The sequence below is a fragment of the Malaclemys terrapin genome, chromosome 8 (assembly GCF_027887155.1).
Source record: "Malaclemys terrapin pileata isolate rMalTer1 chromosome 8, rMalTer1.hap1, whole genome shotgun sequence".
Lineage (NCBI taxonomy): Eukaryota > Metazoa > Chordata > Testudines > Emydidae > Malaclemys > Malaclemys terrapin.
The window spans coordinates 53980573-54005172 of NC_071512.1; the positions used below are offsets into that span (position 1 = coordinate 53980573).

Consider the following 24600-nt stretch of genomic DNA (forward strand, 5'->3'; position numbering starts at 1 on the left):
ACTATGCCGCAGTAGCATGAAATAAATGACGCAGGAAAACGAATGCTTTGTCCATTTCAGGGGCCTGCCCACACACTACTCACACTTGCGGGAGTATTTAGAACTATACCACTTGTGGAGCGAGGCCCTTCCTACACGAGGGTGTGGTGGCTTTATATATTTTAATCATTTTAACATTTAATGCTTCTCAATTAAAGTGATTTCCTGGAGTGGATGCCAAGCTTAGTTTGTATGCGCATTAACCACTTTGTGTATCGGTAGTTAAAGGCACTGAGGGATTTAAACAGCAATCCACAAGGCTGCTGGGGAAAGGTTTGGCAGAATAAAGCAGATTATAAACAATAATATATGTCTCGCTCTCTTTTTTTTTGGAAGGGCTCCAAACTCACAAACAGACCTAAAGTGCTATAAACATCTCCAGGCCTAAGCTCCACAAATGTACTGCATGAAAGCCGTGGGCAATGCTGCTGCCACTTTTCATCCATGCGCACGTGTATTTTAAGAGAGCTTTTTATTACACAAACTGTCCATCAAAGAGAACCTCCCTGAGGAAGATTAAAATGCAAACAGGGATAACCTTCAATGTGAAAGGAAAAATAAATCCCAGGCAAGGACAAGGTGGCTGCAGCATGTTAAGGCAATACAGGAAGGTGACCTCCTTATTCTTTAACCTCTAACCACCCCCACAGTGGCACAAGACAGGGTCTTAATTGTGTACAACACTGCATCCAATCCAAAATAAATAGCAGTGTAACCACAGTGAGCTTGGGTTTATATATCCCCCTCACATACGGGTGGATCCAAAAGCAACTGACAAACTTTCAGGATTGTACAAACGTATGTGCACAATATACTTATATACATGTACACACACACGAGAGAGAGGGTACTATACACACTTCACACATATGGAGTTGAGATCTATATAATTAATTGCAGTCATGTGACAAATTGTGGAACCAGGTGATAAACTTATTATGTACCTCTGACCACCACACCGACTTATTTTGACATCCATTTATAAGCAACGCATCACCATCCGATGTGGGCACACTTTGCAGGGGTTGTGTTACTGACATTTCACATAGGAGGACAGAAACTTTTGCACAGTCCCTTGCAGACACAATCATAAAGACAGAGAGATCTGGTCAGTCAGCTAAGTGTTTTCGAGTTTCCAACGCTCAGTCAGTGGAAGGCCTAGGTTAAAGAAGATCTGGCAACTCCTCCTAGCAATGCCCAATTTCACACTATTGTATTCCCAAGAGGAATGTTGGGGGTATACCACTGGATTCTCTAAAGCTTTAATCAAAAATGACTAGGGGGCAGGTGGGAGAGAGAACGCTTCAGTCTCTGTCGAAACACCTACCGTAAGTGACTGGAATTAAACGCTGTTAGTTGTGGTGCACAGGAAAACTTTAATTTTTAACAGCAACTATGTACGAATTTACATCCGCTAATCCAGATAGTTTGCGGATATTTCTCTAGCTTCATCCTTTAAGCCTGATTGCTGCTGGTCCTCTTCTGTTCTGTGGTTACCCTTAATGCTCCCCTGGAGTTAGTGGAACTTCAGTACGCAACTGCTAACGCTCAGCAGCACGGCACATGTTTATCCCTGGACATACAGTCCCTCCAATGCTCCGCAGCTGTCATGTGGTTAAACACAGCTGGAGGCTAAACAACTTCTTAACAAACAGAAATGGACACACAAGAATCACAACCTTTTCTACCCTAAAGGAACCAATGATTTAAAAAATAATTGCGTACGTGAGTCCACAGCTCCTGCTGTTCTGCTTCTGTTGGATGAGCACCATTCACGACATTTCCTGGCTTTCACACACAACATAAAAAGTCAAAAGCAATGAGCTCTTGATTCTTATTCTGCACAGCAACTGCCAATTAATTTTTGGTGCCACACGGCTACATCTAATCAATACTAGATCATGACATTCCCAATTTGAGAGTGTGCATACGTATTTCCATGTTACTTCAGTTACCTGGTGCAGTTGTCTTTAAAGTGTATCATACTTGTCCTCTCAGCCTGGTGGACCGTACAATGGGTCACCTTTGCATAGCACATATGATTTCCTCCTGCTGTTTTATCCAAAGTGAACAAGTTCTCCAATAAATGTTTGTTTCTATTAAAGTGTGGATCTACTTCACTGCTTTGAATGGACTGGTTGTGTATATTAGCAAACATCTGCTTATATGGCCCGCCACACTTAAAAATGTAGCCCAGAAACCCAATTTCACGTTTAAAGTTTTGAGTTGTGAACTTTGAGCAGATCCAAAGCCCATTAAGTCAATGAAAAGACTCATTTACTTCAACAGGTGTTGGGTGATGGCCTTAGGGCTGATCTGGGAGCCTTGGAACCTGACGAACAAAATGAGGCTGCTGATTCAGAGAACAGGCCCAGCACTGGGAGCAACAGTGCTCATTTATGCCATATTGTCCCCCTACTGGGCCTCTGTACAGAGCACCTTAAAGCATGGGTGGGGTTCAGCCTCTCCATACCCTCTATTCTACCATGAGGGTAACTAGTTGGGGGAATGTTTACTGTAATACAGGCACGTGCTGACCAACAACTTGACTGAAGCCACCAAAGAGGCATTGAGGCCAAGATTATGAAAAAAAGGAATGCCAAAAACTAGGATGCAAAATTCACATTTCCCACCTACATACTGTCCCGCATGAGCTTCTCATAAACAAACTTGGGAAATACAACCTAGATGGGGCTACTATGAGTGCATAACTGATTGATTGGAAAATTGTTCCCAGAAAGTAGTTATCAGTGGTTCACAGTCAATCTGGAAAGGCATATCAACTGGGGTCCAGCAGGGATCAGTTCTGGGTCCGGTTCTGTTCAGTATCTCCATGAATGATTTAGATAATGGCATAGAGAGTACACTTATAAAGTTTGCGGATGATGCCAAGTGGGGAGAGATTGTGAGGGCTCTGGAGGAGAGGATTAAAGTTCAAAATGATCTGAAGTAAACAGGATGAAATTTAAAAAGGACAAATGCGAAGTATTCCACTTAGGAAGGAACAATCAGTTGCACGCATACAAAATGGGAAATGACTGCCTAGGAAGGAGTACTGCAGAAAGGGATCTGGGGTCATAGTGAATACAAGCTAAATATGAGTCAACAGTATAACACAGTTTAAAAAAAAAGCAAACATCATTCTAGGGCAGGAGTGTTGTAAGCAAGACATGAGAAATAATTCTTCCGCTCTACTCTGTGCTGATTAGGCTTCAACTGGAGTATTGTGTCCAGTTCTGGGTGCCACGTTTCAGGAAAGATGTGGACAAACTGGAGAAAGTCCAGAGAAGAGCAACAAAAATGATTAAAGGCTATAAAACATGACCTACGAGGGAAGATTGAAAATACTGGGTTTGTTTAGTCTGGAAAAGAGAAGACTGAGGGGGGTCATGGTAACAGTTTCCAAGTACATAAAAGATTGTTACAAGGAGGAGGGAGGGAAATGTATTCTCCTTAACCTCTGAGGATAGGGCAAGAAGTAACAGGTTTAAATTGCACCAAGGGAGATTTAGATTGGACAATAGGAAAAACCTCCTGTCAGGGTGGTTAAGCTCTGGAATAAATTGTCTAGGGAGACTGTGGAATCTCCATTACTGGAGATTTTTAAGAACAGGTTAGACAAACACCTGTCAGGGATGGTCTAGATAATACTTAATCCTGCCATGAGTGCAGGGGACTGGACTAGATGACCTCTCGAGGTCCCTTCCAGTCCTACGATTCTATACGTGGCTGATTCTAAAAAGTGCTAAGAACTCAGCAGCTCTCATTCACTTCAGGCTCAGGAACTACTTGGCTACAGTCAGGAAAATCAGGAAAAATCACATGGTAAATAAGGGGGAACATCCACCATCTTCACAAACGGCTAACCTGGGTTTTTCTCCTGGAAGCTGTGCAGTGCTACACTATTAAGCGTATAAACAACCTCATCTGCAACTGCAGAGTTTGGGCCAGTAAACGGCTGCTATGGAGGGAGAGATTTTCTCACGCACAACAAAGTAGAGCAAATCTTGGTAGGTTTAACAAGGGTCTGGTGCCATATTGCAACTATAGTCAATGGACCAAATCGCAAACCTTTTGTTTCTAGTCAGTCTTTACTAGGGACAATTCCCATTTGACTCAATGGGTCTCAGGCTTTGGATGCATTGTGGGAAGGAGATAGCATCCAAGGAGTTCAGGTTCTGCTCATTATAGTGCAGATTCTCTAAAGATCCATCCACACTATATATCCTACTGGATTGAGGGGCTCCTAATAGTGCCATTAGGAGCCTCTTCGTGCAGTAATTCTCAGACAATAAAAACATGGTTTGGTCTTGCAGTGTAGGTAGGTCTGACCCATGTTTTAACTGTCCCTGAACACTGCTATCACTGTAGACTTGGACCATAACACTGTGACATGGTTAACACAAGCAGGGACCCCCTCCACCCCCACTAGCAATTAAACTGCAGTCATATACATATTCGCTGCTCCTCCACAACCCCCTCCAAAACAGAAGCCATTCCTAATGGATCCTCAGCCCTCTCTCCAAGGCCAGTTAGTTTCAGACAGATTCTTGTTGATTCTTACAGATCACTAGCATCTGCACCTGCCCTATGGAGAGTTAAAAACATGGTTCAGACCTATTTACACTGGAAGACCAAACCATGTTTTTACTATCAGAGATAGTTTTTACTACTTCCAAGTGACAAGGAGTTGGAGATAAAAGTAACTCACCGGTAACAACATTTTTACTCTGCCATATTTTCACGTTCATAAGCAGTTGCATGAATGATAAAATTATTCCTTGTGACTTCACTCAAGATACGGGCACAGTACTGATGTCTCTCCTCCTTTTACATCATTTATGATGCACTAATGTACTTTATATCTAGAATATAGAGTGACACACGCTAAAACCCCCATCCTTTCCCATGGAACTGGGTTGGTGACTGCACTGGCTCAGTCTTTGTTTTTGTCATTTTCTTTTTGAAGAACACTTTCTGGAATGCCCCTCTCAGCTGAGTGTGCTGGTGACATCTGAAAGGCCCCAGTGCAAATAGATTCACAGGAATCAGCCCACTACCCCCCATCCAAAGACCAGAAAGGAACAACATATGACCTTGTGCTCTCTCTTTTATTTATAGTATTTGTCTAGGCCAAGGGAAATACAGCTCAGCTTCTCTCAGTGGTACCACACCTGATTTCCACAGATCTCATCTGGTCACATCTGAATCTTCAGTGCTGATTTGTTCACCTCTCACTAGTCATGTATATTTTTCAGAAGAGCAGTGGTGTCTAAATATAGTCAAATGTTATCTGAGTCCCCCCACCCACCTAGAGCAGTAATAAATTCCAGAGCATGCAAAAATGGATCCTGTTATGCAGTGTATACTCCTTCCCATATCTCTCCTTCCAAAGACTTATGCTGGTAGATTTGCCGGGCACCCAGCCCTCCCAAACGTCATGCCCGGCTCTCAAAAAACAATGCATATTAAAGAGGGTTGTGGGGGTTAGAATGGGGGGGGGGGTTATTGCCGTTTCTGTCCATTCTTGAAGCCCCGTGCTGGTGCAATCCTTCTGGTTAGGTTTTGCCAACTGTGTGCTGCTGCAGCATGGAAGTGATTGCTTTACAGTCTGTCACCTCTTCAGGCAGGCAGCCTTCTTGGTCCAAGAGGGTGGGGTCAGCTCCAGACTTCAGCAGCAGCTCCACAATGTCAAAAAACTCACAGGCGGAGGCTGGAGACAAAGGGTAGAGTCAATCTGGTGTTACAATTCAGCAGTGATGGGCATTCAACAGCTGCAACAGTGAATGCCAACTGCCTCCAAGCTAGACCTCAAGCATGGTACAGGGCATCCTATACTTATACCGAACATTTTCTGGTGCTAGGAAATGCCATTTTGGCTTTTGGCAACGTATAGTAAATATTGCTTTGGGGAGTAATTAGCACAAATTACTTGGATTTGGATTTACTACTGCAAGGGGAAGGGACAATACAAACTAGTTATTTCTGTTGTTCCAAACCATATATCAAGGGTCAGGACAAAGAACTCTAGGGTTCCTCTGGAGTCCTGCCTCCATGACAGCATGCATTTGCACACAGAACAAGGCAGGGTTTTAGAGACCCCTGCTTCATTTCATATGCCCCTTAACCCATCATGCAGCAGGAGGCAGGGCTTTTTTGGAGCCATGTCTAGTTCAGAGACTATTACCTCTCTCTCACTTCCCTGCCTCAGCCCATGAACTCCCCATTGATACACACTTTCGATGTAAAAAGAAATTATATTCCAAAACTCCACCTGAACACAAACACACCCGTACATGCAGCTTGGTGCCCATTCGTTTCCAGCACAGAGAGGTGTTACTGCTAGGTGGAAACTACCAGGCAGGCACCAACAACTCTTTTTTTCAAATTCTCATTACTCGGCCAAAACAAAACCAAATTCCACCCTTCCCTAAGGGCTCACGCTCTGCCAAGCTGCCACTTCTTATCCCACCCAATTTAACACGGGCTATTCAAAAAAGGGCCTTTTTTCAATAATAGGAAAAGAGATGTGCCTGTTTACATCAGTGGAAGATCTGACCCATGGATTTTACCTTAAAATAACTTTGTAGCACAGATTTCCTCTGAGACCTAAAATGTCTCAGTGCTGATCTGCCTTATGAGACTGTCAGGAGGGCAGATTCCTGTCTGTTAATTGTTGGTTTTAATTATATTTCAGGCACTTTAACAAATTTAGCGGCTTACTCTTCTATGCCGCTAGATGTAGTAATTAGTGTCATTTACATTACACTGCAGTTTCCGACAGATCCAAGGGGACAAGCAGCAAAGTTTAATCAAAGTAAACTCGAGGTGTGATTGGAGCGTATGTTAAAACAAGGAGTGATGGGACTGATGACAAAGCAGCAGGTGGGATGCAGGAAGAGAGAGAAGTGCCAAATGGAGCGGCACAGAAGAGAGCAACATCCAACAAGCTCTCAGGGAACCTTTAGGAAAGGGACATTTCTAGAGCTGAGGGAGCCATGCAATGGAACCCAATATCATGGTTTCCCGTGGAGGCAAGTCTGTGTGATCTTGAGCAGCTGGTCCTGAGATGGAGACATCTCAGAACCTGCATCTCCAGGGAAGTACTTACAGAAGTGACAGATCTTTACGAAATTGGCCACCTCTACCCTTAAAACGCTAAAGCGGTGCTGCTGGAGCCCCTCAGTGTAGACACTACTGACGCCAATGGGAGGGGTTCTCCTGTCTGCTTAGGTAATCCACCTCCCTGCCGGAAGAATTCGACAGCAGGGGTTAGGTAGGTATAGCTACATCTCTCAGGGGTGTTGATTTTTTACACCCATAAGAGATGTAGTTATACCGATGTAAGAGCCTAGTGTAGACCAGCCTTCATTCTCTGTCACAAATACACTGTAAAGAAAAATGGCTAGCTTTTGCACCACCCGAGGATCTGATCCTGAAGGGTGCTAAGTACCTCCATCCTTAAACGACTGCTCAGCAGGTATTCAGCACTTCTTGGGACCAGGCCCAACATGAGGCAATGTGTTGGCCCTGTTGCTATATTGGGAAATCCAAGTGGTCATCAGCCCATCTCAGAAAACATGAAGAAGTCCCTGGAGGTTAGAACAGCTGCTGAATTTATGGCACCCTGGGAACCTCTATTTGTCAAGTGCCAGAGAGGTGGCCCTGACACTGGCACAGGTGAAGATGAATTTTCATTCAGCGCAGTTCGCCTGCTGACTCCATTAATCCTCAGGGTTTTGATGATGAATTTCATTTTTTTTTTCACTCCAACGTCCCCTCCCACAGCACAGAATGAGCAGAACAGATGGTGCTTTACAAGGAAGACAGAGCGCCCATGGGGATACAGAACCTGCCCACTCTGAAATCACGTGATTGCAAGTGCAAGGAGAAGCCTTGATTTCCTCTGGGAGACACAGAGGCAATGATTTTAGTATTCCCTGTGGGTAGAGGGAGGGGAGCATGGTGAGGAGGAGCAGGAGACTAACAGGGCATTTACAAGGGAGACCATGCTCATACTGATCAACTCTGCAATAAGCATCGCATATAACCGCAAGCACCAAATGCCCAGAAGCCAGTGAATCCTGCAGGGGAGCAAAGGCAGGTGGGTCCATTTGGAACTCGTAACATGCAGCCCATTTGGGAGGCACATACTGGAGTGTTGCCTCCACTTAACCTCCGATTAAACCCAGGGTCAGAGCCAATTGGAACGAGCCAGGATTTATAACCCATCTAGGACAGAGTTTGACACCTGCTGTAATCAGGAGAGCTGTCACCACAAGGACAGCTGTCAGACCAAAGTAACTCATAAAGGGGATGGCTAAACCCCCCAAAACTGTCCCTGTCTTACTGTCCTCGCTCCTGGGATTTAACTACTTTGTAGTTTACTGTAAAGCTGCAACAAAAGGAGATATTGCAGTCAAACCCAAAAGGAGACATTTTACTCAAGCTCTGTGTGTCTCTGTTCCAATTAATAACCCCACTATGCAGCACCAGTAAGAATCATACCTGAGGATTTTCAATAAATTCTAGTTCTAAGTAATAATCACTTGAGTCAAAACAATGTTTTAAATTAACTAGATCTTTTCAGGCTTCACATAACATATTACTAGTGCTACAGAATGGGGAGAGGGAAAAGAGAGAAGGAATGTTTTACAGATTGGATTCAGACACATTCAGACAGGGAGGGGACGACATATGGAGCTAGAATGGACCTGAGTGGTAAGGATCCAAGCAGGCGTTCTTGTGGATTAGTTATAGTGAAGGGGATGGGGAGTGAGTGTATACCCAAATGGAGGGGAAGGAAGAGGGAGGAATAAACATTTCGTCAATATAGCAACTGAAGGTAAAATATTTTTCACTCTTAAAAGAATTTTTTATTCACACTATACAGGTTTTTTAAAAAAGTCTTTCTTGGAGTGCACCTATAGTGGCTTTTACTCCAAGGGACACTACTGCCTTGATCATATTGCTGTCCAGAATTGTTACCTACCGTTGTTACTGTCACTTAAATAAAGAATAGAGAAAAAACATTTCCCTTTCCCCCTCCAGTTACTCCGTGCACTTGACAGCACTTTGTGCAGAGTTATTTTCATGGTTTCCCCTGTACAATCAGCGAGTTTCCCTTTTGTTTGTGTGGCTCTAAGACAAAGCAACAGGAGGCCAAAAGAGACAAGGTGGGTGAGGTAATATCTGTTCTGTTACCTCACCCAACTTGTCTCACTAATATCCTGGGACCAACATGGCTACAACACATTGCATATAAGAGATCAAAATCACATTTTTTAAAAAATGGAAAATGCGATTATTAACCACCCCCACCCCCAACTCGGCAGGGCGCCGCAGAGGCATGTAGTAGTTCACACTACTTTACCTCATTTTTTAAAAATGACTAGATTTTTAAGTTGACCTCTTCTAATTCTACCACCAGTCAATCTGATCAAAACCTCTGAAAACAAATAATATCATAAATATAATACAACTTGCATCCTTTGCTTCAGGCAGATATTGCTGGATAGTCTGATCATGTGGCTGAGAAAATTATCAGTTAGCCACAAAACCCATGACCAGTTCAATCACTGTAGATGGGTGCTAGGGGACTGCACAAGGGGAAAGGTGAGGAGTCCTCCCCGCAGGCTGGAGAGTGGGAGGGGAGATGCTACATGGGAGCTACTCCAGCCTAATGGCTAAAGTAGCCTCTGTCAACCTTGGGCCTCCTCTGCTGCAGGAAGGATTGGAAGAGCCTCTTGTGCAATGAAACTGCACTTATGGACCAGGTGGTAGGATCTGCCCCTTAATAAGGAAAGGATAAAACTCCGAATGAGACAGACAAAGAGAAAGCACAACATGAGGATAAAAGGTGACTAAGATAGTGTTATTCAGACAGCAGAGCCACCATTGTTTGCTACAATAAACAATGACCTATTTCAATCGGAGTGATAGGAATGGCTGTGTTTGAAGTAAGAGGAACAATGGACTGTACATGAAGGGGCATGTGGGGAAAAGTCACAAATTGTCAGACTTAATGAACCCTGTGTCTGGACACCTCAGAATTTAGGTAGATTTAGATCCAGATCCAAACTTTGCATCTTGGGCTGATCTCTACAATCGTTTTGCTATCCTGTTCATGTCCTTGTGGTAGGGGTCTGAAGGAGGGCCAGGCACAAATACGACCTGAGCGACAGGTGTCACTAATTACAAGCGACTATAAAATGATGATGATAAATTATTTAATTTAGGAAAATATTCTGGCAGATTTATCAGCCTTTTTTCTTCATTCTCTGCATGTCAGCAGTGTGTGTGTATCATTTTAGTCTCTGCTTTTCTCTTTTGTATAGATCACAATTTTCACTAAAAAGACTACACAAAAAGATTTACTTTAGAACCTCAAGTCAGGTTTTTACAAGTCAAAGCTAATTACGATTCAACTGCAGAAGTGACATCGTTTCAAGAAGTAGGAGAGATACTGTTTGTTTTGTTAAGTGCAGAACCTTTGAGGCTGGTGCTGTCAGTGTAAACTAGGCTTGTAACTTGTTCATTGTCAGTTCAAGCCACAGCAATCTTCTCTAAAAGAAAAATTCACTGTACTGTATCTGCAACATCCTCCTGTCCCACATGGCTTGTCTAGGATAGGACAGCCAGTGCTCTTTGATATGATTCCTCCAACACATTACTGCTAGCAGGTCCAACAGCCACATTTCTGGCAACAGAGATTCGTGGATATGTTACACAGTATCCTGCATCCAGAACAGGACCGCAAAAGGCTTTATACAGAAAGTGAACCACTAACCAAAGGGAAAAGGAAGGGTTCACAGTGAGATTTAAGGAAGGGAACTGAATCAGCAAGTGCAATGGAGGAAGAGTGTCCCAAACATGGGCAGATGGAGCAGCCCAAGCAAAGGAAGCCCTGTTAACCATGCAGAGTGGAGGAGACACAGATGGAGCCAAGATTGGAGAGAGAGGGTGAAGGTGGGGTCCAGACAGATGTTAGACGACAGTAAAGGTGAGAGAGCATGGGGCTTCCCTCAGTGTAGTTCACAGTGTTGCTACCAGGTCAACATCAGCAGATTAATATGATGAGATTCCAAAGGTCACTTGCTGCAACATCTGCACACCACTTTCCCACACTTTCCACTGGGATTTGCTGTTGGAGTTACCGGCCTGGTTAATCCAGCTCCAGTTTCTGGACAGCTCTCTACTTCCACTTCTTTTAAAATTTGCTTTACACCTTATATTGTTTATTCAAACAGAAAACTCATGCAGTTAATAGGCAAACATAAATCCAAAACCAGCTTACCATAATGCAGTGCTGTCTGGCCTTCGTCATCCTGAAAAACAAAGAGACCTGGATTTAGAGGCAAATGTAGGTTCCAGGGGTATAAATAAGTAAACAACTAACTAGTCAGAGCAATTTATTAAATTAACTAGACAACTAGCACGTGGCCCCATGAACATAACGTCATAAGAATGGCCATAATGACCCCACCTTCACCTTCTCTGGGTCAGACCCATGGTCTATCCAGCCCAGTATCCTGTCTGCCGACAGTGGCCAATGCCAGGTGCCCCAGAGGGAGTGAACCGAACAGGTAATGATCAAGTGATCTCTCTCCTGCCATCCATCTCCATTCTCTGACAAACAGAGGCTAGGGACACCATTCCTTACCCATCCTGACTAATAGCCATTAATGAACTTAACCTCCATGAATTTATTTAGTTCTCTTTTAAACCCTCTTATAGTCCTAGCCTTCACAACCTCCTCAGGCAAGGAGTTCCACAGGTTGACTGTGCGCTGTGTGAAGAACTTCTTCCTTTTCTTTGTTTTAAACCTGCTGCCCATTAATTTCATTTGGTGTCCCCTAGTTCTTATATTATAGGAACAAATAAATAACTTTTCCTTATTCACTTTCTCCACATCCCTCATGATTTTATATACCTCTATCATATCCCCCCTTAGTCTCCTCTTATCCAAACTGAAAAGTCCTAGCCTCTTTAATCTCTCCTCATATGGGACCCATTCCAAACCCCTAATCATTTTAGTTGCCCTTCTCTGAACCTTTTCTAATGCCAGTATATCTTTTTTGAGATGAGGAGACCACATCTGTACGCAATATTCAAGATGTGGGCGTACCATGGATTTATATAAGGGCAATAAGATATTCTCCGTCTTATTCTCTATTCCTTTTTTAATGATTCCTAACATCCTGTTTGCTTTTTTGACTGCCGCTGCACACTGTGTGGACGTCTTCAGAGAACTATCCACAATGACGCCAAGATCTCTTTCCTGATTAGTTGTAGCTAAATTAGCCCCCATCATATTGTATGTATAGTTGGCGTTATTTTTTCCAATGTGCATTACTTTACATTTATCCACATTAAATTTCATTTGCCATTTTGTTGCTAAACAACCGTCAGAATTCTACTGAATCTTCTGCCTTTCATGGGCTCAGCACACATTGAACACACGTCAGCAACTCATCAGAACGCCTAGGTTACATCACAACGTCAGCGTAACTCAGTTCAGAGCACTGACGCTTCTAGCTCAGAAAAATCAATTATTCTAGCACCACAGCCAAATGTGGGGTCCCTGGCCAGTCCTGCGACTGCAATGCAACACTGGAAGGAGGCTGAGTGCTTTGCCAGAGGTGCTCTCCAAGCAAGCTCTCTGACAGCTGTTCAGGTGAAGGCAAAACTCCCAGGCAGCTTTTCAAAATTATTAGAGGGATAACCTCAATGTCAAAGCCAGTATTTCTTCTCTCAATAAAACAGGCTCTAACAGCCAATACTGCATATATGCTACTGCTTTAGTGCAAAATGGATGCAGACTTAGCCTCAGAATTCCTGCTGGCAATTAAGGGTAATATTTTCAAAATAGACTAGGTGCCTGACTATGCTCCTAGGTGATTTAGGAGTCTTTCACTTTTAAAAATTTCCCCCTGAATCACTACTGTATGAAGAGCTTTGATAGATGTGTATTATTAACACTAAATACAAATTCTTGTGCAGTTTTCAGAAGTCAGTGCAAAACCGTCCTGCATCCAGCTGATCAAACAAGTACAGAAAAACATTACATCAGTCAAATTGAATGGGCTCCGCTGAGTCCTGTGCTGCGCTGGTTCACGAGTGCGAAGGGGAAGAGCCACAGAGAGCCTCTTCTCCTTGTGCAAATTCCATCATAGCGTGTGTATCTCAGCATTGTTAGAAGCACATTCAGCTAATGGATCGGCCTGCACAGCATACCCCCAAGGGAACACCGCCGGCAAGTTCAGAGGCGCGTACAGGTCTCAAAGCAGAAAAGCGCAAATGCTGTCACCAGAAGCCAGTGCTTGCCAGCAGATGGTGGGTGTGCATGTTGCAGCTGCTAGAAAGAGCAGCAGCAAGCACCCCACAGTGCAGCACCCTTCGTGGTAGAGTGCTTGTGTCAGATGAACCAGTTGCATCTCTGCTTCCCATTGAGTTATTAGCCACAGCAAGATCTGGCTCTGTGCAATGCTCTCTTTTACCCCCGTTTATTAGCAGAATTTTAATAATAATTTGGTCACTTTTTAATGACCATCTTCTTTGTGATTATACTACAAGCAGGGGAAGAGAAAAGAACTGAAAAATAAGCCGAAAACACAAAACTGACTGTTTGGAGATTTGTGGTTTCTGAGCATGTTAACAGACCAGAGATTGCTCCATATGTAACATTTTTCAACCTAGGAGATTAGGAACAACTGTGTTTTAGGAGATTCTGCATTCAAGTTGGAACAGAACAAGTATTTCTGTCCTAGCCCAGGTCCACACCTAAACGTAGGTCTACCTAGCTAGGTTGCTTCAGGGATGTGAAAATTCACACACACACACACACACACACACACACACACACACACACACACACACACACACACACACACACACACACACACACACACACACACACACACACACACCCCTAAGTCAACCTAAATCCTGGTGTATACACCACTAAACTGATGGAAGAATTCTTCCCTCAATCTAGCTATCGCCTGAGGGGATGGATTTACTACGATGGAAAAAACCTGTTGCTCTAGTAAGCATCTACACTACAAGCAGTACAGCGATGTAGCTGTAGATATGTTGCTGTAGTGTTTCTAGTGTAGACGTACTCCCAGTAACAATACTACTGCAGCGTAAGCATGGAAAAGGCCTTGTCCCTTTTCCTCCGAGTTGCTGTAGCAAGTGAAAACTTAAGAACATAAGAACGGCCATGCTGGGTCAGACCAAAGGTCCATCTAGCCCAGTATCCTGTCTTCCAACAGTGGCCAATGCCAGATGCCCCAGAGGGAATGAACAGAACAGGTAATCATCAAGTGATTGATCCCTTGTTGCCCATTCCCAGCTTCTGGCAAACAGAGACTAGGGACACCATCCCTGCCCACCCTGGCTAATAGCCAATCATGGACCTATCCTCCATGAATTTATCTAGTTCTTTTTTGAACCCTGTTATAGTTTTGGCCTTCACAACATCCTCTGGCAAAGAGTTCCACAGGTTCACTGTGTGTTGTGTGAAGAAATACTTCCTTTTGTTTGTTTTAAGCCTGCTGCCTATTAATTTCATTTGGTGACCCCTAGTTTTTGTGTTATGAGAAGGAGTAACTTCCTTATTTACTTTCTCCACACCAGTCATGATTTTATAGACCTCTATTATATTCCTCCCTTAGTTGTCTCTTTTCCAAGCTGAAAGTCCCAGTCTTACTAATCTCGCCTCATACGGCAGCCGTTCCATACCTCTAATCATTTTTGTTGCCCTTTTCTGAACCTTTTCCAATTTCAATATTTTTTTTTGAGATGGGGCGACCATATCTGCACACAGTATTCAAGATGTAGGCGTACCATGGATTTATATACAGGAAATATGATATATTCTGCCTTATTATCAATCCCTTTCTTAATGATTCCCAACATGGTTAAATTTTTGAGTGCCACTGCACATTGAGTGGATATTTGGCTAGGATATGTAAATTGATACCTATAGTAGACACCACAAACAAAATAACAGAGGTAATTAAGGACAACATGCATTGACTATTCAACACTAAGGCCTGGTCTACACTTCAGAGTTAGGTCGACGCAAGTCAGCGTACGTGGACCTACCTCTGTAGGTGTCTATACTGCCACGTTCCTCCCGTTGATGTAAGTCGCCCACTACTCAGACTTAACTTCACCTCCACAAGAGGCACTGTGCTTAAGTCAATGTAGTTAGGTCCATGCAGTGTCAGTGTATATTGTGCAGTGTATAGTGCTTATATTGACTATTGCTGCCTTTCAGAAGCCATCCCACAATGCCCCACACTGGCAGTTAAATCGGAGCAAGCGCTCCTGATGAGGATGTGCACAGCCGACACAAGAAGTGTACTGTGGACATGTTAAACCAATACAATTACTGTGTTAGCTGTACGTTGACGTAACTTAGGTCAACTTAATTTTGTAGTGCAGACAAGCCCTAACAAGACAACAGATCAGATTCAGAGCCACAGAGAGGTTCTCAAGCACACGCTTGCTCTGGAAACTACAAAGACTGCACTAACTTCAGCAAGATATTGGAAATGACTGGCGATGAAGAGGCGGGGACAGTACAAATGAATTATTGGAAAGGAAGAGCTTAATATATGCAGAGTGTGTGTGTGTATTTTGGGGGAGGGGATGTGGGTTACACTAACCAAATGAAAAGAGGTGAATTGAAGACTTAGGCATCCTGGAAGAATTCCCTTCAGATACAGTAGAAATAAGCTCAACAACCTCAAAACTACTTACTGCAGTGGTCACCCCCCCCATCGAGCGCGATCGATTGGTCGATGCTGGAGCCTCTGCCAGTCGATTGCAATCTCTGGGTCGCTAAAAGGCGGGCGACACAGCGGGGCTCAGTACCTGCCTGCCATGACCCCACGTCACTCCTGGAAGCAACTGGCTGCTGGCACGTCTCTGCAGCCCCACGCGCTGCCCCCACTCCCAGCACCGTTTCCACAGCTCCCATTGGCCGAAACGGGGGAGAGGGCGGTACTGGCGGGCGCGGGCAGTGCACGGAGAGCCGCTACCCCTCTCCTCCCCAGGGGCTGCAGAGATGTGCCAGCAGCCAGCCGCTTCCGGGAGCACTGAGGGGCTACGGCAGGCAAGCAGCCTGCCTGAGCCCCGCTGTGCTGCTGGCCGGGAGCCGCCTGTGGTAAGCGCCTCCTAGCCAGAACCTGCACCTTCACTCTCTGCCCCAACCAGCTCCCTCCTGCACCCAAACTTCCTCTCAGACCCCTCACCCCTCCTGCACTCCAAACCCCTGGCCCCAGCCCAGAGCCTGCACCGCCTCCTGCACCCCAACCTCTGCCCCATCCTGGTGAAAGTGAGTGAGGGTGGGGAGAGTGAGCGACGGAGGAAGGGAGGAATGGAGTGAACGGGGTGGGGCCTCGGGGAAGTGATCTTGTGCGCAAAAAGGTTGGAGACCACTGACTTACAGTATATGTCACATGCTAACCGAAATTCTATATACTTTTGTTCTTATTCCAGAGATCTGCATAAAATGTTGTTCCATGAGACTCTCACCAAAGCTGGGTTCTAAAGACATTTGTTTGGAATTTATTATTCCCAGATCTGAGTTTAAGTCCCAGCCTCAGAGAGGCTTTTCTTTAATTAAAATGTTATTTTTAAAAGAACTTTTAATTCATCGTTCTAGAAATAGAATCTATTATTTACACTGTGATTTTTCCCGAATCTGAATGCTAGCCAAATGCTATTCCAGGTTAGAGTTTTTAGATGTGCAGCTTATGATTTTTATTTTCCCCATGACAATTTTTAATCCAGTGAAATTGAAAAAGCCTAAACTACAGTCACTCATTAAGGGCCTTGAAATGCCCTGACTGCTCCCAATCTCTCTTTGATTTGTCTTCTTGTGGCACCATGGCTAATGAAACTTGTGTGTCCAGCTGCTATGTGCTGGAGAGACATAGTGCTTGACTTAAGATACAGCAATTCTGATCCTTCAAGTTAAGGTGCTCCCACCTGAAAACTAATTACAGATAGTGCCATGGACATACGTATCACAGTTCTAGTTGGGGAAATAACATGATATGATTATCATCTAATATTATTAGCCTTCCTGAAACGCTCATTGTTTTACAATGAATCAAGACGTAGAGAGGCATTCTTAAAATTAACCCTAGCCAGTCTTTTTAATGCAGCGATCTACACATTTTCAGGAGCGTGGGCCGCATCTCAACCTGCTGAAATATGTCTAAGCACAAAAAAGCCACTAAGTAATTACAATGCAACACAAATGTAACTTTTACTGTCCCTTGCCATAGTGCCCAAATGGGCAATGGAGGCTGGCAATGATGACCTGCCAAAGAGAGGAGAGCAGATTGCACCAGACAGTGCAGCAGGTTCTACCTATTACGCTTCCTGGGACTCTGGGAGGAAAGGTGACCACTGAGCCGCAATGTCTCTCCTGGCATGGTGGGGTCCACTCTGCCCTCTATTTCTTGCTGAGGTTAAATTCCACAAACTAGTCTGAAGAGCTTTACATTGGCCGGCAATTTGATAATCCATTTTGTGAGCTCCGCTAATAAGTTATAAACACATCTGCAGTTGGATATTATTCACTTGGATATTATTTGTCAAAAGTTTTCAGGTGAAAGGACTATAAAAGCTCTGCACTGGCTGCCACTATAACCAGCTGTACAGGACTACAGCTGCTTCTGTGTGATTCTTACAGGAGGCTGCTGGGTCAGCACCATGGGAGATTTGAAATCTGTAACAAGGAATACATATAACCAAATGGAAATGAATGCTGTGGAGGAGTAAGTGAAAGATTTTACTTATCTGCTTTGCAACTAGACTCAGTTCATTTTTCTCCATTTAAATTGATTATGATTTTTATTTGTTTGTTTCATTTCAAGTGACCAAGCCAGAGGAGGGATGTTTGTCATTGTTATTTATATCCCTCTCCCTCTGCTTTAGCTTAAAGGATTGCCTAAATGTAATTTATATGGAACTGTAACTATGCACAAGACTGAGAGTCTATTGATAAATGCTGAAACTGGTAATTTGATAGAAATTTATGTCGATACCACATGATCCCAAACTGTGGTCCACAGAAATTTGGTTGGTCACATACCACCAGTTCCCCCCCCCCATTTTCTGTCTGCTAATCCACATTAAAAGAAGCTAAAATATATTAATTTCCTAATATTTGCTTTCCATGTAAGTAGTTGTGATCTTCTACCTGTATATCATTGTGTAAGATTTTGAATAGAGTCACATGAAAGTCAAAGATTGAAAAAAAGAAAAGAAAAAAAGAGAAGTCAACGGAACCAAATAAGTGACATTATACAAAAGGAAGAAAAGTCCAACTCAAAGCACTAATATTTAGCTTTCTACACGGCTTGCGCTATATGTTTCAAAGTGCCATCCTAATGAATCTCTCTCAGCCTCTGGTGAATGATATCCCCACTTTACAGACGAAGGAAATGAGAAACAGAGCTTTAGTGACCGGACCCAAGTGAATCAGTGGCAGAGCCAGTACAGTAAGATGGAAAAAAAAACAACCCAGGAAAAAATACAAAAAACACAAATAAATGAAAGACAAATATGCAGCAAAATGTCTGAGAAAGTCAGTGAATCCAGAACTGACCCCACTTCCTCACACACAAATTATGGAAAACATTATGTTCCATTCCAAGCTTTCACCTGCACAACATATCGTCATTTCTCAGACTCAGAATTTGTGCAGCACATTTTACATCCTTTTATTACACTTGGCCGTGGTAAGTAGACAGCTACGGCTGCATGGACTTGAAGGGAGATGAAAACCTTTCCTCCTAGTAAAACTATGTATTATAACAATAGATCATGTTATCTATGTGGTACCTATTAGCCAAAACATTCTAAGTGTTTCACAAAACTACAATGCAGTTAAGACTAGATTTAAAACATGAAAATTTGCCAAACTCTTTAGCAAATAAGATCTGGAAGAGCCTATTTCTATGGCTTTTCTCAAAGCAGAAGAAAGGTCATTCCAGAGGTCTGGGGCTGCTGGTGCAAAAACACAGGCAGCATCTATTGTACCCATACATGCCCTGGGGAAAAATGCCCTTTCCCTCCAACCTAGGAGAGCAAGGACTTGATTTTGCAAGGTGTTAAACATCCCATATGAAGTCTATGGGAAATGAAGGCAGATGCTCAGTGTCTCACAGGAAGCACTTGGTTCCTTACAGGATTCAGGCCACAGAACAGTCCCCAGGATATCAATAGGCTGGTAAATATGTAGGACCCCCAGTGTTTAGATAGAACATGTTTCCTGAACACAAACTTCTGTACTGAAAATCTTACGCTGTCTCCAACCTCTAAGTCAAACATCACTGATTCTTCTTCTATGCAGTCACAAAATTAATAATAGTATATTGACCTTTAAACAATCAGAGGACAATTTAGTACATTTCCAGTATGAAGCTACAGAATAAGCAGCTACCTTCATTTTATAGAAAGTTAAACCCTAGGAGTCTTGACCCTAGCTGGGGGACAAGGGGGTGGGGGAGAGCCTGAAGCCAGTCACCTGCATAGAAATACTCTGGATTGTGACATAAAAAAGCACCCATCCTGCAAACTAGCATATGATGCAAATTCAACGGAACAGCACAGAGGAATTAGATTTGAAAGATGTGTGCTCATTCTCTGGCACCACAAGGAATCCCTAAACCAGGGGTCGGCAATCTTTCAGAAGTGGTGTGCCAAATCTTCATTTATTCACTCTAATTTAAGGTTTTGCGTGCCAGTAATACATTTTAATGTTTTTAGAAGGTCTCTTTCTCTAAGTCTATAATATATAACTAAACTATTGTTGTATGTAAAGTAAATAAGGTTTTAAAAATGTTTAAGAAGCTTCATTTAAAATTAAATTAAAATGCAGAGGCCCCCCGGACCGGTGGCCAGGACCTAGGCAGTGTGAATGCCACTGAAAATCAGCTCGCGTGCTGCCTTTGGCACGCATGCTATAGGTTGCCTACCCCAAACTAAATGAGGAGATTGAGCAGGGGAAGGAAGTTGCCTTTGTATATTATGACTACTGGTTAAAAAAATATACATATACTGTAATACAGACACTTGTAAGTGCTTACTTTTTGGGAACTACTGTGTTACACTGGAATTGGCCGTTCCACAGTGAGCTAACATGCTTCTAAAAAAAAAAAAATCTCAAAGGTTCACAAAAATAATCGAAACACACACACACACACACACACACACACAGGCTCCAGTAATTTCATAGTGTTCAGTGTCTGCAACAGATGTCACCCAGGAAAATCCAACTACCAGTGAGCACCTTATTGGATAACAGGATTGTGTTGTGCTCCTGAGTAATTTAAGCAACAACAACAAAAATCAAGACAAGATGATGTTTAAAATGCAGATGGGCCAACTGTCTTATCAAGTAAGTGGCACCTACAACTACTGCATATCAATTTAACATAACAGGAAATAGAATTGCATGAATGTTTGCACCCCATGCTTATCTTGGGGAATTTTTGTAACAATATTTACTGTAAAAACCACAGCTGTCAAACGATTAAAAATAATTGTAATTAATCGCAAGATTTAAAAAATAGTCATGATAAATTTGAGTTTTAATTGCACTGTTAAACAATAATAGAATACTAATTTAAATTTATTATAAATATTGTGGATGTTTTTCTACATTTTCAAATATACTGATTTCAATTACAACACTGAATACAAATTCACTGTGCTCACTTTATATAATTATTTTTATTACAAATATTTGCACTGTAAAAATAAGAAATTGTATTTTTCAATTCACCTCATACAAGTACTGTATTGCAATCTCTTTATCATGAAAGTGCAATTTACAAATGTAGAATTATTTTTATTTTTTACATAACTACACTCAAAAACAAAGTAAAACTTTAGTGCCTACAAGTTGAAGCATGCAGGGCATACGAATGTTCAGCGTATCTGGCACGAAAATACCTTGTCATGCCAGCTGCAGCAGTGCCATGCAAATGCCTGTTCTCACTTTCATGTGACACTGTAAATAAGGAGCGTGCGGCATTATCTCCTGTAAATATAAACAACCTTTTTTGTTTAAGCGATTTGCTAAACAAGAAGTGGACTATTGATATTCTATTATTAACAGTGCGATTAAAACGGTAATCGCAACTATGTTTTTAATCTAGTTAATTTGTTTTGTGTTAATCGCTCATATTAACTGTGATTAATTGAAGCCCCAGTAAAAACACATATACAAGTTAATGAAGGTGCACATTGGCTGATTCAGGGCACCATAGTAGCTTGTGGCTCAGTCCCTGCAAAGCTCTGATGGTGTATATGGACTCATGGGTACTGCTGGACACTTTATAAAACACAGCGGCTGACCCTGCTGATCTCACAAAGCGAGAAGGATGTGGAACCTTCACATGAGCATTTACTGACTTTTCAATGCTCAACCCTAACACTCTCATAGTACAGGTTTTTGTATGGAGTTACATAAACATGATCTTTCTTCAGAGACCTACAGTATTATTATTTTTCAGCTACACTGTGGCAAGCTCTAAAACACAGCGGGTGCATTCCATATGAAGAAGGAGGCATAGTCACTGCCCTGAGGCAAACAGTCTTAGGGCATGGCTACACTTGTAGATGTAGAGCGCTGGGAGCTAAACCAGCCCTCGGACAGCGCAGTAGGGAAAGCGCTGCAGTGTGTCCACACTGTCAGTTGCGAGCGCACTGGTGTGGCCACATTTGCGGCACTTGCAGCAGCATTGGGAGCAGTGCATTATGGGCAGCTATCCCACAGAGCACCTCTTCCCATTCTGGCGCTGTGGCTTGTGGGAAGGGTGTGTGGGGCATTCTAGGTCCTGTCCCAATGCCCTGTGATGCATCGCTTCGCATCCTAGCGATCCCTGTGCTTCCGTCCACATTTGGCACCGTCTTTCACTGTTTTTTGTACTGTGCGCTCTGTCTTTCCTTTCCGTCTGCAGGAATGGATCCCGAAGTGCTGAGGAATATGCTGATGGGTCTCACCAGCACATCATATTTGGCAGTCAAATTACTCAAGCTACAAACTGACAGTGACGAGTCCGACAACGATATCGACTCGCGTAATGCATATGACACGAGATTGCTTGTGGCATTCATGGACATGCTCACCACCATGGAACGCCACTTTTGGACTCGGGAAACGTCATGCAAGTCTGGGATGACGAGCAGTGGCTGCAGAACTTTTGGATGAGAAAAGCCGCTTTCATGGGACTGTGTGAGGAGCTCGCCCCCACCCTGAAGTGCAAGGACACGAGATTGAGAGCTACCCTGCCGGTGGAGAAGCAGGTGGCTATTGCAATCTGGAAGCTGACAACTCCAGACAGCTACCAATCGGTCGCTAACCAGTTTGGAGTGGAAAAGTTGACCATTGGAATCGTGTTGATACAAGTTTGCAGGGCCATTAATCGCATCCTGCTCAGAAGAACCATGACTCTGGATAATGTGCATAACATTGTGGCTAGCTTTGCACAAATGGGTTTCCCTAACTGCGGAGGGGCGATAGATGGGACGCATATTCCATTTTCTGGCACCAGCCCACCTCGCCTCCGAGTACGTTAATCCGAAGGGGTATTTCTCTATGGTTCTCCAGGCACTTGTGGATCACCGTGGGCTGGCACTGACATTAACGCAGGCTGGCCCAGAAAGGTGCATGAAGCACGCAACTTTCAGAACACTGGCCTGTTCAGGAAGCTGCAAGCAGGGACTTTTTTTCCAGACCAGAAGATCACCATAGGGGAAGTCGAAATGCCCATTGTGATCCTTGGAGACCCCACTTACCCTTTAATGCCGTGGCTCATGAAACCCTACACAGGAAGCCTTGACAGCAGCAAGGAGCAGTTCAACAACAGGTTGAGTCGGTGCAAAATGCTTGTGGAGTGTGCTTTTGGCCGTTTAAAGGGCCACTGGCACTCTCTGTATGGGAAGCTGGATCTGGCTGATGACAACATCCCCGCGGTTATATCCGCATGCTGTACCCGCCATAACATTTGTGAAGGGAAGGGTGAAAGATTCACTCAGGCATGGAACTTGGAGTTTCAATACCTGGAGGCTGAATGTGAACAGTCAGAGAGCAGGGCTATTAGAGGGGCCCAGCGCGGGGCTGCAAGGATTAGGGATGCCTTGAGGTAGCAATTTGAGGCTGAAAACTACCGGTAATGTTTGGTGCCCTGCACGGGAGTGAAGTGCAGTGGTTCCAATGTGACTAGGAATCTGTGCTTGCTACACTGACTTGCAGTGCCTGTTGCTTTTCTGGGCTAAGGTATCTTTTACTTAATGCAATAATAAAGAATGTTTTCAAAGTCAAAAAAGCCATTTATTTAAAATAAAATTCATTTATTGAAAAGAAACACAACTGCTTGGGGAACAGAAAGGGCAAGGGGTTGGGGTGGGGAACGATTTAATCACAGATTTGCATATGTCCTGTTCTCATACTCAGCCTTCCTGTCTGGAATGCTGTGTAATGAGTGCTGCACTTCAGGCTGGTTAAAATGCATGGTGATGGGAGTTGAGTGTAGTGGGTAAGGGTCGTCGTTTGCAGGGCTGGGTGGTGAAGCTACAGGTGTTGGAGGCAGCTGGTGGCGATAAGAACCCGGATGTTGGGGAAAGTGGGTTGGAGATGACATGGGGAAACAAGGGAAAGAGTTTTGGGACAAGGGCTGAGGGGGAGGGGGCAGGCGCGGTAGTGCTCCGCCTGCATGGATATGAGCACCTGGATCAAATCTGCTTGGCACTCCATTATGCTTATCAGACGCTCCGTGCTTTGGTGCCAGCGTTCCGCATTCTGCTGGCGGAACCTCCTTTCACTGTCCCTCCACTCCTGCGCTTTTTGATTTTCATGAACGGACTGCTGCATTACTTCATGCAGCACGTCTTCTTTGTTTCTACGTGGCCTCTTCCTAATTCTTTGGAGTCTATCAGCCGGTGATAACACGGATGGCTGAGATCTCAAGGTTGCATCTGTAAAGGCAAAATGCAACACTTAACAGAGGCAGCATTGTTCACACCAGACAGAGCAATGATTCACCCGTACTTAAAGACAAGCACACTCTACACAATAGCAGAATTTGTCCATCCCAAAGCGAGCACACAACACACAGGAGCCCCAAAATGGTGAATAAGCACAGGGTTGAGGGGACTGACTGTTTCACTGCTGTACTGTCTTCTGGGATTCTGTGCCTTGGGGAGAGCCAACAGCTCCAGGGGGCCCCTATACTGAACACTGTCCCCATATTTTCCACAGGAGTTTGTCCTGGAAGATATCTTGCTGCTGAGAGTGACCTGGGAAACAAGGTAGCGTCTTCCACTACAGTGCTGCTTCCGCCCTGGCCCATATGCAGCTTGCCTGTGTGCAGCAATGGTCCCCCCACCCATCATGGCACAGTGGTGCGGACATGTTAGCCTTACTGGGGCAAGGAGCACAGTAGTGCTCCCAAGGAATCTGCGCAAGCGCATTACACAGCTTCTGGATGAGACCTTTGAAGAGATCACTTACCAGGCACATCCTCT

At 43.8% G+C, this 24600-nt stretch overlaps 1 protein-coding gene across 1 annotated transcript in view; it reads right to left on the reverse strand.

Annotated features, from left to right (window-relative positions):
* Positions 1 to 5131: 5131 nt before the first annotated feature.
* Positions 5132 to 24600, reverse strand: part of ACBD6 (acyl-CoA binding domain containing 6) — a 149992-nt gene continuing 130523 nt past the window's right edge. Inside the window, exons 7-8 of the mRNA XM_054038229.1 lie at positions 11336 to 11366; positions 5132 to 5752 (exon numbers count right to left, since the gene is read on the reverse strand). Of these exons, the coding sequence (XP_053894204.1) occupies positions 5598 to 5752; positions 11336 to 11366 (186 nt within the window). The 3' untranslated portion in view covers positions 5132 to 5597. The remainder of the gene's footprint in view (positions 5753 to 11335; positions 11367 to 24600) is intronic.